Raw genomic sequence first — 17464 nt, 5'->3', positions numbered from 1 at the left:
ACGGAAGGCCGAACATCTTTAATTTGCTAGCCAATCATATTTTTCTTGTTGTTTGATTCATCATTCTATGAAATTGATGTTATTCTTGCAAGAAACACGAATATCTAGAACGTCTTACAATAAACTGTTTTGAGGATGCCCAGACTCAGGGAACCCCTGCTTATCTGGACCAATCAGAAGGCCGCATGAGTGTAACCTGACTCCAGCACTTTCTGAGAGTTGCCGGCCAGTTTGGGCCATCCTGCCGTGTACTGGACCCACAGACAACAGTGTTTCTCTCGCCTTTACCCCGGAATACACGCTTTGTTTGTCATTTTAAACAGTCTGAACTGCGTGAGATCTCGAGAAGTGTAGGCAAGGGCCTCAGGACGACGGGCTGTACGGGAGAGAGTGGAAGGGCCGCCGAGGACAAGGTTGGAGAGCTCCGGTGGATTCAGCCTGTTGTGTCCCCATGTTTTAGGCCGACTGTGATCGTTCCATTGATTGAAACATTCCAGTCTTCGCACGGTTTCTTCTCGAGTTCCAGATTTCTTGAGGAGGATTTTCTGGGAGCCAGATTATTTTACGGGGACGGTCTGAAGGAAATCGGCGGATATTTGAGCTGAACTTCTCGAGTAAAATCAGGAAGGTTTGCGTGCAACCGGCAGACGAAAGAGGATTTCTTCAATTTCCTTTACTGTTGGTGTTGTCACGCTGTCTGCACTCTTAAGGCCTTCCTTATACCCTCCGGAATTTCGACTGGAATTCTCTCCAAAAATCTGACCACTGGAATACCACCAGAATTTCCACCAGTTAAAAATGCCACTTTGAGATTTTTTTGCCACTTTTGGGACACAACGACTTAAAAACAATGTTGCGGAAAACTTGCGGTTTGTGGACTTCTTGTTCGGATTTTATACGGATTTTTGCAGTTTTGTGTTTCTTCTTGACGGTGGTGCTGGCCCAGAAAAACAGCAACAACAGCGTATTAGGTGAGTTATCGTGTTCCTCATTGATGTGAAGGAGTGTTTTTACAGAAGATATAATATTTCAGTTGGAAACCACCGGCTATGTTTATTTTACCCACTTTAGTTTACATTGGGGGCGGTTCATTTCATGTGTGGGGGAGGGGGTATAAAGACCCCCTAAGAGAATGTAAGAATCAGTGAAAAGTAGAGCTTTGATTAGGAAGATATGTTATAATTAGTTTTTTTGTGTTACTCATTATAATGAGTTTTGTTGGGTAACCTGAACAGGGTAAGATACATCCACTACATGCAGAAAGAGAAATTTTAAACAAGTTTGGACATCTTATAATATGTCAAAGACATTCAATGAAATTATTAGTAATGCAAATAAATAAATTTCCTTATGTACGCTGTAAATTCATATACTTTTGCAGTGGTTGTATTTCCTGGTAGGATGGAAAGGGAGGTTTTTGCTTTTTTCAGATTCACTGGTGAAACAATCGTCACAAATGCTGTAGAGTGTAGTAAAACATTGGCAATACATATTGGCAGTGTCATGAATTTGCAGTGGAGTGGTCAGTGCGAAACTGCACAAACAAAATAGACTACTCTCCAAGTAGAGGAGGGGTTTCGGCTGGTTTTTGATGTGTTTTTAGGCATTTTTGTCGGGCTTTCTACTTTGTCATCTTTTTTTGTATAGCCAACCCAATAAAAAAAAGATGACAAAGTAGAAAGCCAGACAAAATCGCCTAAAAACACATCAAAAACTAGCCGAATCCCCTCCTCTGCTTGGAGAGTAAGTTAAACCACCACCAGAAAGTTTCCACATTTACAGTATTGCACTGATTTCAGGTAATAGGAAACCTAAAGGGCAATTAGGAAAAGCTGTCCTCATAAATCTGCCCTGTCCTGTGGGGTGGAAACAGGCATGTTGTACCACTTGTACAGAGACAGGAGATAAGAAAGATCAACAAGAGGCAGGAGTCTGATGTTTGTAACCACAACTTTGCCTGTGTGTCTTTGTGGGGGTGTGCTTGGACATACAGACTCACTAGACAGCTCCTTTATCTCTATTAGATCAGGATACCTGGAACTGTATAGGACATCAAAATGTTAGCCTGGTACCTCACCTGGAGTACTATAAATGCAGAAATTTTTGAGGGGTTTTATGTTTGCAGTTTTCGTGGTGAACTCTTTGCTGCGAATTTCAAATGGACCCCATAAAGCCGTACCATTGTGTGACGCTCAATTTTATCCCTATCACAAAATTAAATCCCCACAAACATTTCTACTTTAATTTTGCAGTAACTGCTGGCTTTCCCATTTTGCCTGCTTGCCAGTAAGCAAGTGAAAGTAGTCTGGATGCCAGACCCCCCAATCTCTAAAATATCTATTGTCCCACACCATAGATAATTCAGAGATTGGGGGTCTGGCATCCAGGCTAGTGAAAAGGGAGATCCATGAGTAGTAGGTCTATTACTACAGAGGATGGTACCCAGGCTATCAAAAGGTAGGAAAGAGGGAGGGAGGGTGGGAAAAAGAGATGCATTTAGCGAATGGGAGAGATAGAAGAAGACTCAAGACGACATGGAGGACATTCTTGTAATAGGAAGTGAAACCCATTATAGGTTAATAAAGTTACTGCAGCCTTTCCCAATCCTGTACCATTGCCCAGCATGCCATCACACCAAGCTTCGGGTGACATACCAATAGTGATGGAAGGAAAGGAAAAACAAACAAACAAACAAGCGCCAAAAAGTCCTTCACCTGTGACTTTTGGCTGCTTTTACCACTGAAGATCATGCAAAACAAAATGCTTTTTGAGGAAACCTTTGAACTTAAGGGGAAACTTTGAACTTTAGGTAGATCCCTATCCTTGCCTGGAGGAAAGCTAGTTTCCTAACAGGTGTATCTGATATGTACATGTAGGGCCAAACTGGCCTTGAGGGCAACATTGATATGGTTATAGTTTTTCCTGTCCTGAGAGGGTTTGAGAGGTTAAATATGTGGTCAGAGGGTCGACCACAAAGGACTCCCATAAAAGTCTAGCCTTCTCTATATGGTTCCTACTCAAGCCTTTAATATCTTGGATGGTAATCTATAATGGAATGAAGGACTCCCTACTTTACATTCAGAAAAAGAGGAAAAGGAGGAGGAAAAATTTGAAAGCTTTATCTTTGACTCTATCTTTGTAATACATTCTGCATGTGGCTTTTCTTTCTCCAGCTTTTACGAGGCCATCATTTGCTAGGCAAAATTTGAGGGCCCCTTTAACCACAAGGATGTCATATATCAAGGCTGAAAGCTTACATCAAATATTTTTGTTGGTGCCCAATTGTTGATCTTCAGGTCAAAAGTTCAGGTGGAATGATGACCCTTTGTTTGTGTGCCAAGGTCATGGGGGGTCTGGCTTCAAGTGGGGATCAGGACAATTCCAAGGGCCAAAGCATCCTCATCCCTTCAAGTGGAGGGGTAAGGGTTAGTCCTTTGTCCAAAAATCATGTGAACTATATATGGAGTGGGTGAATAAAATTTAATGGTCAGTTGATTAACCTTACCTTGGAATTATTTGAATCCTTGGTACACTTTCCACCAATGTCATCTCACTCACTCACTCACTCACTCACTCACTCACTCACTCACTCACTCACTCACTCACTCACTCACTCACTCACTCACTCACTCACAAACTAACTCACACACTCTCACTTTACCCAAGCTAAAATGATGCCCACACAATGACACATACTTTTACTTTGAACATCAAAGACTGTAAGAAACTCTACAATAAAAGGATATTTGGAGTTTCTTTTTTCACAACCAGGAATCTCACCTGCTGACGTTTCGGTGTCTGTTAGACAATCTACAATAAAAGTTTGTCTGCATATTGTTGACATACAACTCAGACACCCACATTTTTGCTTTCTTGGTGCCAGCAGTAGAGACTCGATGACATACATAAGTTTGTTGGGTAAACCCGCCCTCTCCCTCTGTGTCTCCAATCTCCCCTCAAAGAACCCAGCTTACCCAATAACACTGATGGCCAAAATAAACATCTATTTGGGTGAACTGCCTTGAACAATGGGGAGAAGGGAAGCATGAAATCACCGCTGCCCTGGAAGTGACTGGGTGTACAGTTACAGGACAGCAGGGTCGCTTCCAGACCTCACACAGGGTAAACTCAGCCCCTCCTATTCAGGACAGACAAGTGGGATAGATCATGAATTGATAGCTGAGTAGGGGATAGGCTTGTATGGATGGCAGAGATTGTGTGTGATGAAAAGGAACATGTACTGATAAAGATATTACAAATGTAAGCAAAAAAAATTGTAACTTAACATGGACTCTAATGGACAAAAAAATATAAGAAATAAAGCTCCTATGAGGATTAGTAACTGATAAGGGCATAAAATCACATTAAAGATATCACATATCTATTGCAGAACAAAACTGAATCAAAATTTTAACATAACTTCGGCACATAGAGGCCTTCTCATCAATGACCCCAGCAGGCCCAGGAAACTCTTTTTGGGACAGTAAAGAGATTGTTGGCATGGCTATCACCTACTTTAAAATGTGGTGAAATTTTTATTCCCACCACTTGGAATCTGAGGCAACGTTGAAGGCCTAAACAGGTATTTACATCATAAATTCTTCAGTTTAGCATGAAATGCCGGTGAGACAGTTGTCCAAGGCTCCACCAAGGTCACATAAATACCTATCATGCAAGCAATATTGTGTGAAATGACTCGTTTTATGGGCTCGGTTACAGCATTTTCATTTTCATAGCAAGCAAAACTCAACATGTCTTCCAATACCAATTTGTATTCCTAACACCCTTTGCTATTGGTTTACATTTTTCATCTTCTTTACCCAAACAGTTTTCTTCAAAATCACAGTTTATCCAACAGACGTCAGTGCAAAAGCTCTGGGATTTGTCCTCTGTTGACTGTAATCGTGACTTTGCCTGTCTTTGTTTTCCTTCAGGTCTTTACAGCTTGTCTCAGTACCCTCATTTTGCACCGATCTGTCCACACTCTTTGCTCGGAAAGTCCGTCAAAACAAGCACCTCCCATTCATGTAGCCCTCCTGTGTATAGTGAGCTGCGCCTCAGTCTTCAGGTTCAAACAAATAGTGCAGTGTTAAACTTGTAGTGTAAACACTTTTGGGTTTACCTCGCGGCTGTTTAATGTCTGAGCACGGTCCACCACTCGCCAAGACCTCTGAGGTCTGCATGCCTTTTTTTGTGAGGCTCACTGAGCCATCTTGATTAGCCGTTAATCGTAGCCAGCCCGTTCTTATTCGTGTTGGTGAATTATTCGTGAAGTGTGATTTGTCGCTTTAATTCTGATATTGTAACATATTGTTTGTTGCCCTGAATTCATAGATAGATTAGTCAGATCACAATGTCTTGCAAACACCAGATTGAACAAAAGTCACAACGTCCAGTTGTGAAACAGTGTATGTTGAAGTAGCTAGTTTTGCCAGACTCTGCCCCATGACTGCAATGGAACTATCCAATGAACTCATTCCTAAAACATTCTGCAAGAACAAGTCCATTTACCATTAACAGTTGCCATATTCCTTCTGAATTTTCAAGTCCTAAATTTACAGGATCCCCTATGTAGACCCTCACCACTGGCTTGCAAAGTCTGCCAGGATCCCTCCATGCAGATCCTCACTACTGACTTGCAAAGTTTGCAAAACTACTGAGAAAAAAAATTTACCGTTAAGCATTGCCAGGATCCCCAATGTAGACCCTCACCACTGACTTGCAATTTTTGTAGACTATTGAGAAGTAAAATTTACAGTTAAGCATTGCCAGGACCACCCCCCACCCCCATGCAGACCCTCACCAATGGCTTGCAAAGTTTGTATACACTACTGAGAAACAAAATTTACAGTTTAAAAGCATTTCCAGGATCCCCCCATGTAGACCCTCACAACTGGCTTGCAAAGTTTGTATACTACTGAGAAACATCAGGGTTCCTCATTTAAGACAAGCTCAGGTTCAAGGACTAGAGGGCTTATAACCTTAGCAGAGGCAACATGTACTAGAGGTGGTTATGTTTTTATAGCCTGTTTAAATCATGACCCTCCTCCATGGACACTGGGAGATTGTTAACATAACACAGGTTTTGATATTTTCATTGGTAATTGTTATAATGGCTGACTTTTTTTTTGAACAGGATTATTGATATTAACTGGGAAATTTTAAGGAATGCATTTTTCTCTCACAATTTCGGATCAGGATTGTTAAACTTGAAACACAAGCAATGCATCAATGGAAGATAGACATCCAGGTATTAAGATACACAATACAAAAGTTACTGGATTATAAGATTTTGTAAATGGTGAGACATTTTAGATAGCATCCACAATCTTTTTAGATAGCACCTACTATCTTTCATTAGTGACAATTAGGAATGCATTTCTCATAGATTGGGCATAATACTAGCCTGAATTCAACCACCTCACAACCCAAGGGAGGGGAGAGAAACCCCCGGACAGCTGGAGTTTGCGTTATACAGACTAGGCATAATACTACCTTGCAGCTTTCACAGAGTCTTCTTTTTATGGAAGGGCCCTGATATCATGAAACCAAACCTGACAACTCTCATTGGCTACAAATTGAACAAAGATTTATCTAATACTAGTAATAGAATCACTTGAACTTTCTGACTTCTCAAGCAAGATAGCGAGGCTCCTTGCAGACTGGGCTATCTGCCAAGACAGTCCTACAAGGAGAATGTACTGGGAATAGGGCTCTTTTGAAGGCCAAGTGTAGAGGGATAAAGGCCAACAGCAACACTCCTACATCTACCCTTGGTACCATATGGTAACTTTAGAGTGTAGGAGTTCTGCATAGCCTGCCTGGTCCCAGATTGTAGAAAAAAAGATCTTACTAGACAATAAAGGGTTAGATCTATAGACAAATAAAGGCCAATATACCAACACTCCTACTTATACCCTTGGTACCATGTGGTAACTTTAGTGTTTGGGGAGTTCTGCATAGCCGGCCTGATCCCTGATTGTAGAAAAAAAGGATTGTAGACAATTGATAAAGGATTGTAGATGAATAAAGGCAAATTCCAACACCCCTACTTATACCCTTGGTACTCTATATGGTAACTTCAGAGTGTAGGAGTACTGCATAGCCTGCCTGGTCCCTGATTGTTGAAAAAAAGGATCGTAGACAGTAAAGGTTTATAGAGTCTGACAATTAAAGGCCACTACCAACACTCCTACTTATACCCTTGGCACCATATGGTAACTTTAGAGTGTAGGAGTGCTGCTACCCTGCCTGGCATTTAATAGTAGACAAAAAGGTCCATTGCCAAGTCCCCACTAGGCTAATGGAACAGTTGCCCTCTTCTCATGATGTCTTTAATGAAAACTACAGTATCAAAACTACAAGTAACCACCTCTACATAAAGACCGCCTGGCCATTGTGACCAGTTTGCTGTCCCTTAGATAATTTTATAACAATCTTGTCCCCTCATTTAGTTTTCTTTGGCAGTTTTGACTGTACGTGGAAAGTTGCCAGGGAAAAAATTTAGGCTAGAGTTTGTGCTTGTGTTTTACGTTTAGAAAACTCATTCTTTGTTTGACAGTGAAAGACAGCATCGTATTTACAAGGAACTGACACTTATTTATAAGGAAAAGACAAGAGCGTGACCTGTAAGTTCCTTTCCATGACCCCAAGTTTGCAGATCAGACCCTGTGTTTACTGTCTGCCAACTGTGAATCTGTGGGTCTGTTTGCTGGTGGTGAACTAAGTGATACATCATGTAGAGCTGGTCACTGACATGCCTAGTCCAACATTCTAAGGGTTGTCTGTCTGTTTAGATGGGAATCAAGGCAGTCTAGATATTTTTAGGAGCAGCATCCCTGGGGATTTTGGTATTAATCCAGACCATTGAACTTCCCTGACTCAAAGCCAGATTCCCTGACTCAAAGTCGGGTTGTGGCCCTACAAGGAGTGCATTCTCCATTTGTCCTTGCCCTTAAAACTGCTCACTACAGAACATCTTGTCTGTTTTAACCACCCCAAAGCAGTTAAGTTATTCCAAGCTATTTCTAGACCAAAAGATATATATTTGTGTCCTTCAGTTATAGATAAGTTCTCTACTTTACCTCTTTATATCTTTTCTATAGAAACAAAAATCACTGCTGTAATGTCAAGTATTTATATTGTATCCTCTTTTCCAGTTCTTGACCTTCTGAAGACCCTGGATGTGAGCTCTGACATGGCCGGGATCTCCTCCACATCTGGCAGCCGACCAGGCCAGTCCGGCTGGCGTTTCCACTCCACGGTCAAGGAACTCTCTCTCCCTGCCTCCGAGGTCACCAGGCTCGCCTCCAAGCCCTGCCAGGCCCTGGGGTTCATCTTCACGGCCAGGCAGTCCAAGAACTCGGAGGGAGTCCTGATCTCCATCTACTCACCGTCTCTCGACGAGAATGACGAGGACGGAGGGACGTTCTTCGAAATCGGTTCGGACCTGACGCGAAACCACCTGAGGCTGACGTACAGAACGTTGGGCACGCTGACCGTCATCCACGAGATTTTCCGACCGTCGCCGTTCCACGATGTTCAGAAGTGGACGAAGTTGGCGGTGCACGTTGGGGTGGACTCGGTCCGGGTGTACGTGGACTGTCAGGACGTCATCGAGAGGCCGCTCATCCCCAGCTGCCGCGTGAAGATGCCAAAGGACAGCACGGTCTACTTCTCACAGAACTTTGAACGCGAGAAATTCACTGTAAGTACCACATCAGGGGTTTCTATTTTGGACTACTGTTTTAGGGGAGTACTAATAAAAGATACTGTATTTGCTTACAGAACTTGAAAAGGGAAAAGTTCACTAAACTACTGTAGCAGGAGTTTCTATTCAGGACTACAGTTTTGAGGTGTACTGAAAAGATATTTGTCAATCAAAGACAGTGAAAGCTAGAGATTTGTCTCGAAGTTGATGAGATAAAAACTGAGGATGAAAAGATTTCCTGGTTATGTTTTAAATGTTTTTAAAGGGTGGTCAAGACTTCTGGTGTGTTTTACTGTAGATCTGATAAAGTCTGGTCTATGTGGACAGGTGGTCACTATAGTCAGTGGGAAAAATTATCTAAGGGACCACCAAAAAGTTTACTATTACATTGGCCAGGTGGTCCTTGTACAGAGGTGGTCACTTGTACAGGTTTGACTGTAAGTTTGTATATGTATCCATGTTAATCTCTATCTACATTCATGCCCTTAAGACATAACCTGCCCAAGAAGACCTCTCAGGTGACTGATAAAATCTGGTATATGCGGACAGGTGGTCACTAGAGTCAGTGGGAAAAATTACCACCAAAACGTTATCACATTGGCCAGGTGGTCCTTATGTAAAGGTGGTCACTTGTACAGGTTTGACTGTAAGTTTTGTATATGTATCCATGTTAATCTCTATCTACATTCATGCCCTTAAGACATAACGTGCCAGCTCAGGCAGCATGTGCGTTTGTGATAGCAGCTTTGTTGTTTTTCATGTAACAACTTGTCACGACTAAGCCCTGTACATGCAAGGATAAACTTTGTTTAAAACTCTCTGTTTAGAATTGTCTGGTATACAAACCTTTTCTTGAGACTAACTAGCCTTCTTGGACTATAGCCAGACTCCTTGGCAAGTCTTCCATCTTAATTTGTCAGCATGGTTCAGTCAGGTCTGGGTCCTTCAGAACTAGACTGATAAGACATCGGGTAATGTTGGCGTGACACTTAACAGTCTCCTTGTGTCCTTGGCTTCCCCAGGAAGAATAGGGTGTTATATTTTGTACCTTATCTTGTGAAGACAATTAAGGTTTGAAATACGTATGTTTCAAGCCATCATTACATAATGTGCGACTTGGGCAAGAATTCAAGTTTCCCAGTGATACATATGGTCCTCACTTGTAGCCTGGTATCCAAACCTATCATAGCTCCCGAGTCTCTTCTGCTCCATAACATACTGCCTAAAGTCCTGTTTGATATATACTATATAGAACGCAACATAGATAGCTTTCATAAAAAAGAAATCATCAGAATCACTGATACAGAACATTAGCATCATCTTTTCTACAGCAAAACCTCCTTAGGAGAGATAAGAAAGATTTGTAGGAGACTTATGTTAGTCAAGATCGACTCTTTGCCTCTCCCTTTATTTTAACAGTCCAAGTTGAGAACAGATGGATCGTTTTAAGTCCCCACCAGCCAACAGTTTCCTGCTTTATCCCTCAGCTGTGCAGTAAATCAAGGTTTAATTGAGCATTGGTCTTGTTCTTGTACATGTGAAGGAATCCTGCTGTAATGACCTCCACAGTTATATATGTACTTTTGATTCCTATCCTTTTCCTTATGGTACACATGTACGTTATGTATGTCTGTTGCCATGTAATCAACACTACTAAAATGCTAACCATATACATTGACCGTGCATAGACTGCTGTGAAGTCTGCTTCTTTACTTTGATCAATGTAATGCTGTCTTGAGGTTGGAATTTCAACAGTTAGCAAGATTTAAAAGCAGAACACTGAGATTAGCCTACTGAGCTTATTTAGGAAAATAGATCGCAATTTTTATTAAATATTGTCATTTAGGCCAAAAAATTCTCAATTTGTCATTGAGTTAGGTTTTTATTAGACTTAATTATATGGATGACATCTGCATGGGTATCAATTTTCAGCCCAACTTCTATTTTTTCTGCATCCTCACATCAATGTTGAGATGCCTTGAGAATGTCATCCATCTAAACAAATCAGCATGGCGATTTTCTTTCACTATAATAAAAGTGATTTTCTTTCACTAAAGGTACAATCTATATGTCTAGTGCCTGAACATTTTCACTTTATGTGTCACCTGAGAGGTCATTAAGGGCCTGCCCACCAGGGTACTTAATGGTCACATACAGATTTTTCCGCAGGATACCAAGGTGAACATTAAGGCTGGACATCCATAACACAGCTGGTCACTCTGTTTTACAACCCCACACAAGATGCCCTGGACTTTTCGAGAATGATTTTTCAAATTTGAAACGACCAATGCAATGATTGTTGCCTTTTGTAAAATGGACTATGCTTAGTCAAACCTGCCCAAGAAGACCACTCAGGGGAAAGACAAAATCTGGTCTTTGTTGAAAGGTGATCACTATAGGCAGGATGCTTGTGTCAATGGGAAGAATTATCTAAGAGACCACCGAAAATTGGCCACATTGGCCAGGTGGTTCTTAAGTAGAGGTGGTCACATTGTACATGTAAGTTGTCCTTGAAAGCTTTGTCAATAAATAAAACACTTGACCATGTCCTCACACCGCCATTTGTTTACCTTGTAAACATAGGGGTTATTTTTGTGGTTGAAATCAGATATGCTACTTGGTAGGTAATCTTTATTGCCATATTGTCACAATATCTCATTTAAACAAACATCTTGTTGTCATGGTAACCTGTTTGTCTTTTTCATCACCAGGGTTACTGGCAGGAGGCCAAGATGGTCATCAACGGTTTCCAGGGGCGACCGTGGTACTGTTTCCAAGGTAACAGTCTCTCTTTTTCTCATGTTTTTGTTTTTGTTGTAAGAGACACAAGAGCAACAGATCTAGAGGAGATGGCCCAAGGGTGGCTTCTTGGCGGTGGGGGGTGGTTGCAGGAGAGCAGTTACTGTCAACCAGAAGGAATACTGTAAATATATTTAAGTTTGCATGGTTTTAATTTCTCGGTAGGGAAAAAACGGAGTGTTCGCGGTAGTTTCAAGTTCACGTTTAAGACAATTATAAAGTAGACAAGGGAGAATTTTCTCAGAGGTTTTAAGTTCGCAGTGAAGAGCTTACCGTGAAAACCCGCGAACATAAAACCACTGCGAACATTTCTGCATTAACAGTATTGATCACCAGTAGTGGACTACTCTTTTGGACATGTGAGGGGGTTAAAGGGCCTGGCATGGATGCTAGAGCCTCTTTTCAACATTACCAAATTGAAGAAGAAAGAGAGTGACAAGTTTCAGTCCCTACCCTATCCCACCGGCCTCATCTTTTTGACCTGTCCCTTGAAATGGCAAAGATATAGGAGCTTCTTCAGGTAGCATGGATAATTGTTTGGCTATGCATCTGTGCATCAGAGGCTGATTTTATTTTCACATGATCCCAGGACACCCAAACCTGTCAAACAAAAATATTTCACACTGGAACTAGATCTGTGATCAATCAAAATAAGTGAAATCATTATCGAATTCACAGAATATTTCATTGAGTTAATTAAGCTTATTGTGTTACATGTACATATGAACAGCACTTGAAGTTGAATGTACATGATGTAGTGTGTTGTATTGTGGTGGTGTAAGATCAGACAGCTGGATCATGTAACAAATTGTACAGTCAGTGGCTGTGGGCTCATTAAGGCCATATAAAGTCAGTTTTATGGCTTACATCAGCACCCCCATAGATTTATGCTTGTCTTTTCAACTATAAACTCCTTTCCACATGTAGGTGGTTATCTGTCAAGTGATAACTTTATAACAAGTCACAAATAGAAAAATTCTCTCCGTCTCTTTGAGCTTAATCATAGTTTAGGTATAGATTGATTTTAATGGCTTAAATGTGAGCCCTCCAAAATATGCTGCAAAAGAAGAAAGCTTGATGAATAAAGAACTTAAGTCATAAAAAGTCAATTGAAGAACGAGTAAAGAATTCACTTTTGCAATTTCTATTTTCTATGGCGTCAGTTTGGTTTTGGGTCTCAAGAGGTGTCACCCATATTGTAAACTCTGTGTGGCCTATTAGTAACTAAGTCAGGTTTCCATAAAACCAGGTTAGTGTGGAGTAACCTCTAGCTTAGCTAAACCAGGTTTTATGATTATCTAAACCACCATCTTGTAGAAATCTGCTTCCCTTCAAACGTAACTAATCAATGGCACTACCTGGGGCATGCAGGGAACACTATAATCATTATATTATACACTGTGCAGAATTAACTGTTTATCTATAGATTTCTGCAAAAATCATGAAAATGAGTGAGAAAGCAGGGTAACTATAATACGTGTAAAAAGTCCATTGAAATGAGCTAATAATTCACTTTTGCATTCTACTATATTTTCTATCAGTTTGTCTCAAGAGATGTCACCTATATTGTTAAGTCTGTGTGGCCTATTAGCATTACTAAAACTAAATCAGGTTTCCATAAAACCAGGTTAAATTCTAGCTAAATCAGGTTTGATCTAAACCACCATCTTGTAGAAATCTGCTTCCCTTCAAGCGTAACTAATCAACGGCACAACCTGGGGCATGCAGAGAACACTTTACACAGAATTAACTGTTTGTCTGTGCTTGGTCTGAAACCTAATCTGGACCAGTCCACAGTCCAAGCAGCAACTTGTCTCCAGTCTGCCTCCTGAAGCAAAACAGATGTTCCTCTTACACAGTTGTCAAAGTCAGCCCGGAAAAGTGAACTCTTTGTTCTAGTTCTGGAGAAATGTGTACCTAGGGCCAGCTCAGGTTAAGTAATTGGTTCATGGTGACTCAAGATGGAAAGAATTAGGCTGGGGGGTGACAAAACAATTACTGTAGACCAGGGTTGCTGTGGCAAAGGTTTTGATGTCATGAAAACAGACTTTTTTCAGTTCGATGGCATTGTAAAAGAAAAATAAAGAATTCACTAGTTAGTAGTTCACTACTAGTTAGTTAACTCTCAAAGTTAACCAATTAGTTTATTGAGTTAACTAACTAGTTATCTAAATCAGCTGAGCAGTGAGGTATTTACTAAGTGAACTATTGCAGACTCTTGCAATGCCAGCATTGTTTATGAGATGTTCACATCTGAAAAGGTGTACATGAAGTAAACAGTTGTACATACAGAATTGTAATCACTGCTGCTACTGTTGAGCCAGAGTACCAGCCTCTGTAGTGACCGCTGGCTCCAAAAAAAATTGCTTGCTAACCACAGATTTTTTTTGAGCCAGCGGTCACTACGGAGGCTGGTACTCAGGCTAGCTACATACTGCTGGCCTAGTTAACAGTTTTAAGCACTTTGCAATGACCCTTGAATTTCCTTGGCAGATGTTAAGAGTTTTTCATGACTTATAATCTCAACAGCAAACTGTTGCAGAGGGTGATGCTGACGGATGGATTTTGCCTTTGTCAATGTTTTACACATAAGGATCTCTTTGAAAAGCCGGTCAAATCAACTGATATGTTTGAAGTAGCCTCTACCAGGCTCCAAAGGTCTCTGGAAAAATTGTAGAAATTGGCCAAATAGACAGATAAAATGCCAGAGAAGTTATAATAAGTCTGCTATAGAAGTTACAGTTTGCGACCTCGTGGATGGAACATTTGTATATTGGACCCTCTATTTGTAGCTGACTCCCTTAGCATATACTATTCACTCTATTTGGCCAATTTCTACTATTTTTCCAGCCATCCGCGGGGCCTGGTAGAGGCTATGTTTGAAGGACTTAGCCAAGCATTTATCTTGCATGCTCCTTTCCTGATCCATTTGTTTGTGAGGAAAAGGTAGTGTTTCCTTTGTCCTTCTGACACAAATACTTGAAGTTGTAGGCGGAAGGTTTTAGCTCAGATCAAAGAGCAGACTTGTAGTGAGAGCATCTGGGATAAACAGCGAAGGTCCCCAAAGGCAGGGTTTAATAGCAAAGCTGATGAACAAATTATAGAACATGCACTGCTGAGAGGGGAAAGAAAACATCTGGCTAAGTATGACCTTCTCAAGTGATTAAGGGTCAATTATAGAATGATTATCTTTTTAACAGTGTGTCTTCAATGGGCTTTCAGAATGTGGCATCGCTTATGAACATAGCATGTCTAAACCCATCAGGTTTGGTTGTTGACCTTGACTTTGCAGAATTGATATTTCATGATTGATTATTCCTGCTGTATCTCAAAGGTTCCCTTTGACATTGACTTTATTTGGAGCAACAATTAGCTTTACATTTGCTCTTGCTATTCATCCAGACCTGTAGTCCTTACAATACATGTTGTACATTGATACACACATAAGAGACATGTATCCAGAACAATCATATGTTCCTTGCCTGTTACTGAGTGTTAGGTTCATGGCTTTTTATAGTTCAGAGTCAATTATGATGAAATATCTTGACCACGCAAAGTGACAAGCCCAGACAGAGTCTCAATATTACATGATCAAACTACACCAGGATGTTTAACCTCAAACTCATTTTGCTAACTCAGTGTCAAGGATATCCTGGCTTGAACAAATTCATAGTCACAATTGATAAAATTGAAGACATCCAAATGTCTGCAACACTGTATCTGCAGGTCAACTGTGTTCTTGTTGCCTCTGACAATTAGGTTATGTTTTAACGGCATCGATTTATCTGACTGTTGTTTGTATTGGTTGTTAAAATTCATATTCTATCTAATTCTTTCATGAAATTTGTGATGGGTGATTTGGTCGTGAAGGACACTGGGTTAAACAGTCGGGAAGCAGAGGCTAGGGCAAGGGACAAGACTTCTTGGAGGATCCACCTGCAAAGCAAGGGGCCAGTTTCTGGCCTGTGCACGTAGGCAGGATTTGGTTAAGGGAGGAGGTATCACATTTTGAATTTCAAACATCTACATTCAGGAATTCCTAAATAATCCAGTTCCATCCCATGTTGGGCCATCATATCCACCCTAGCAGCTTCCTTCAAAACTGCAGCTTCCAAGTTTTTCAAAGTACTGTATTGAGCTATCAGAGTAGGGTTTGGGTAATAGTGTACTGTGTGCCTGAGTGCTGTCTACATGTTTACTGATCCCAGCTCCTTGTTACTGTTAGATAGAAGCTCCGTCTCTAAGTGCTATCATATCCACTCTGTTTCTTGGATAAGTGGAAGAGCTGAAATGAAGATTCATGGGAGACTGACCTGTTCTTGAGTTCTTGCCATGCCATTGTTGTGAGGTATGGCAGAGAGCCAGTAGTCTTTTGTTTCTTCCTTTACAAATCTCTGACATCATCTCAAGCTTTTGAGTCTGATCTGGTGGGAATGTTTTTACCATTTAACCTTTTGTGGGTTGATACAGGAATTTTCAACCACATACAATGTACAACACATCATCATCGTAGACTGATTCGTAGTACATGGAAAGAAGGTCGGAGCATTTTGGACAAAGTTTCAAATTCATTGATTTATTCATTTCCAGCTGAATGTCCTGAACCACACATTTCTTTCCTTGATAGCTGGTAAAAAGAGAATCCTGGTTGCAAGTCTGAGCATCATTAATCTTTCCTCCCAACATCTGCTTGGAAACAAGTCACAAAATGTGACAGGTTGAGAATCAGTCATTCAGCTGTCTGTGTGATAGTGTGCATTAAATAATCCTCCTCTCACTAAAAGCACCTGAATTTCAAACTTGTCAAGAAGACAAACCTCGCAGCAGTCTGACTCTGAATACAATTGAAATTTCCTTCTAACATGACATCTACTTGGGGGGACATGTAACTTTGTCCTTGGTAACAGTGTGGGTAGTCTGTATAACGCAAACTCCAGCTGTCCGGGGGTTTTTCTCCCCTCCCGGCGGTTACAGGGCCGCGAGCGGTCACAAGAGGCTTGATTGAATTCAGGCTACAGTGTGGATAATTGTCATGGTATTGGACAGGTTAAATCTTTATCTTCTCCAGTGTTCCAGTACGCTGAGTAATCCTCATCTGAGCACCATGACTAAAATTCCTGTAAAAGTCACCAACCAGAATCTGGTCAAGGTTCCATGATTTTCTGATAAAAGACTGCTTCTCTTGGTAGTCAAGGATGTAAAGCAACCCAGGCAGCTGCTCGTGGTTTTTCAATTGGAATGCTGGCAAAAAATGATGTGTCAGCATGCAATATCCCACCTACTATGACTCTTGTTTTGGTCTATCCTAAGTGTCTGTGGTTCTTTTTTATGTCAAAGTTACCCTCAAGACTTTCCCAAGGTCAAATCTAATGCCAGGATCTGATATCTGCCTTTTCATAATCCTCATGATCAGCCGGCACCAAGTTATCGCATCAGGGTTTTTATCGCACTTCAGCTGACTGTTCCTACAGCTGGAGGAAGGAAGCTGGATAATGAGGCTGAAATCTGTTCTCAGAAAGAAAGGCCGATATTTTGATATGCCTCAAGACATAGAAGGAATCCTTACGCAAGTCTGCTGTTTTAATTAGCCAGTTGAAATTGCTTGAAATCTGAAATTGAGAAAGAAAGAAAGGCCAATTTTTTAAAACTAAAGACATGTGCAAGAAGTGGAAGGAAACTGCAGTCTGCTGGTATGTTTTTTTTAGCCAGTTGTCATTGCTTGAAATGTGAGACTAAAAAATCTTTTCCTAGAAAGAAAAGCTGGTCTTCTTTAAGGACATGCCACAAGAAATAGAAGGAAATGCAAGTCTGCTGAGGTGTTTTGTTTAGCCAGTTGCGATTGCTTGAAATCTGAGACTGAAATCTCTTAGATTAAGAAGGCCGATTTTTTAAAAGACATGCCCCAAGAAGTAGAAACTACAGTCTGCTGAGGCATTTTGTTTAGCGAGTTGTGAC

General features: G+C 40.9%; 1 protein-coding gene across 1 annotated transcript in view; it reads left to right on the top strand.

Annotated features, from left to right (window-relative positions):
* The first annotated feature begins 8163 nt into the window (after positions 1-8163).
* LOC136422233 (kielin/chordin-like protein) overlaps positions 8164-17464 on the top strand; it is a 63539-nt gene continuing 54238 nt past the window's right edge. Inside the window, exons 1-2 of the mRNA XM_066409878.1 lie at positions 8164-8707; positions 11422-11488. Coding sequence (XP_066265975.1) covers positions 8198-8707; positions 11422-11488 — 577 coding nt within the window. The 5' untranslated portion in view covers positions 8164-8197. The remainder of the gene's footprint in view (positions 8708-11421; positions 11489-17464) is intronic.

Source organism: Branchiostoma lanceolatum, chromosome 16 (genome assembly GCF_035083965.1).
Source record: "Branchiostoma lanceolatum isolate klBraLanc5 chromosome 16, klBraLanc5.hap2, whole genome shotgun sequence".
NCBI classification, from domain to species: Eukaryota; Metazoa; Chordata; class Leptocardii; order Amphioxiformes; family Branchiostomatidae; genus Branchiostoma; species Branchiostoma lanceolatum.
Note: the sequence above shows the minus strand (reverse complement) of the source record. Positions and strands in the feature narration are given on the sequence as shown.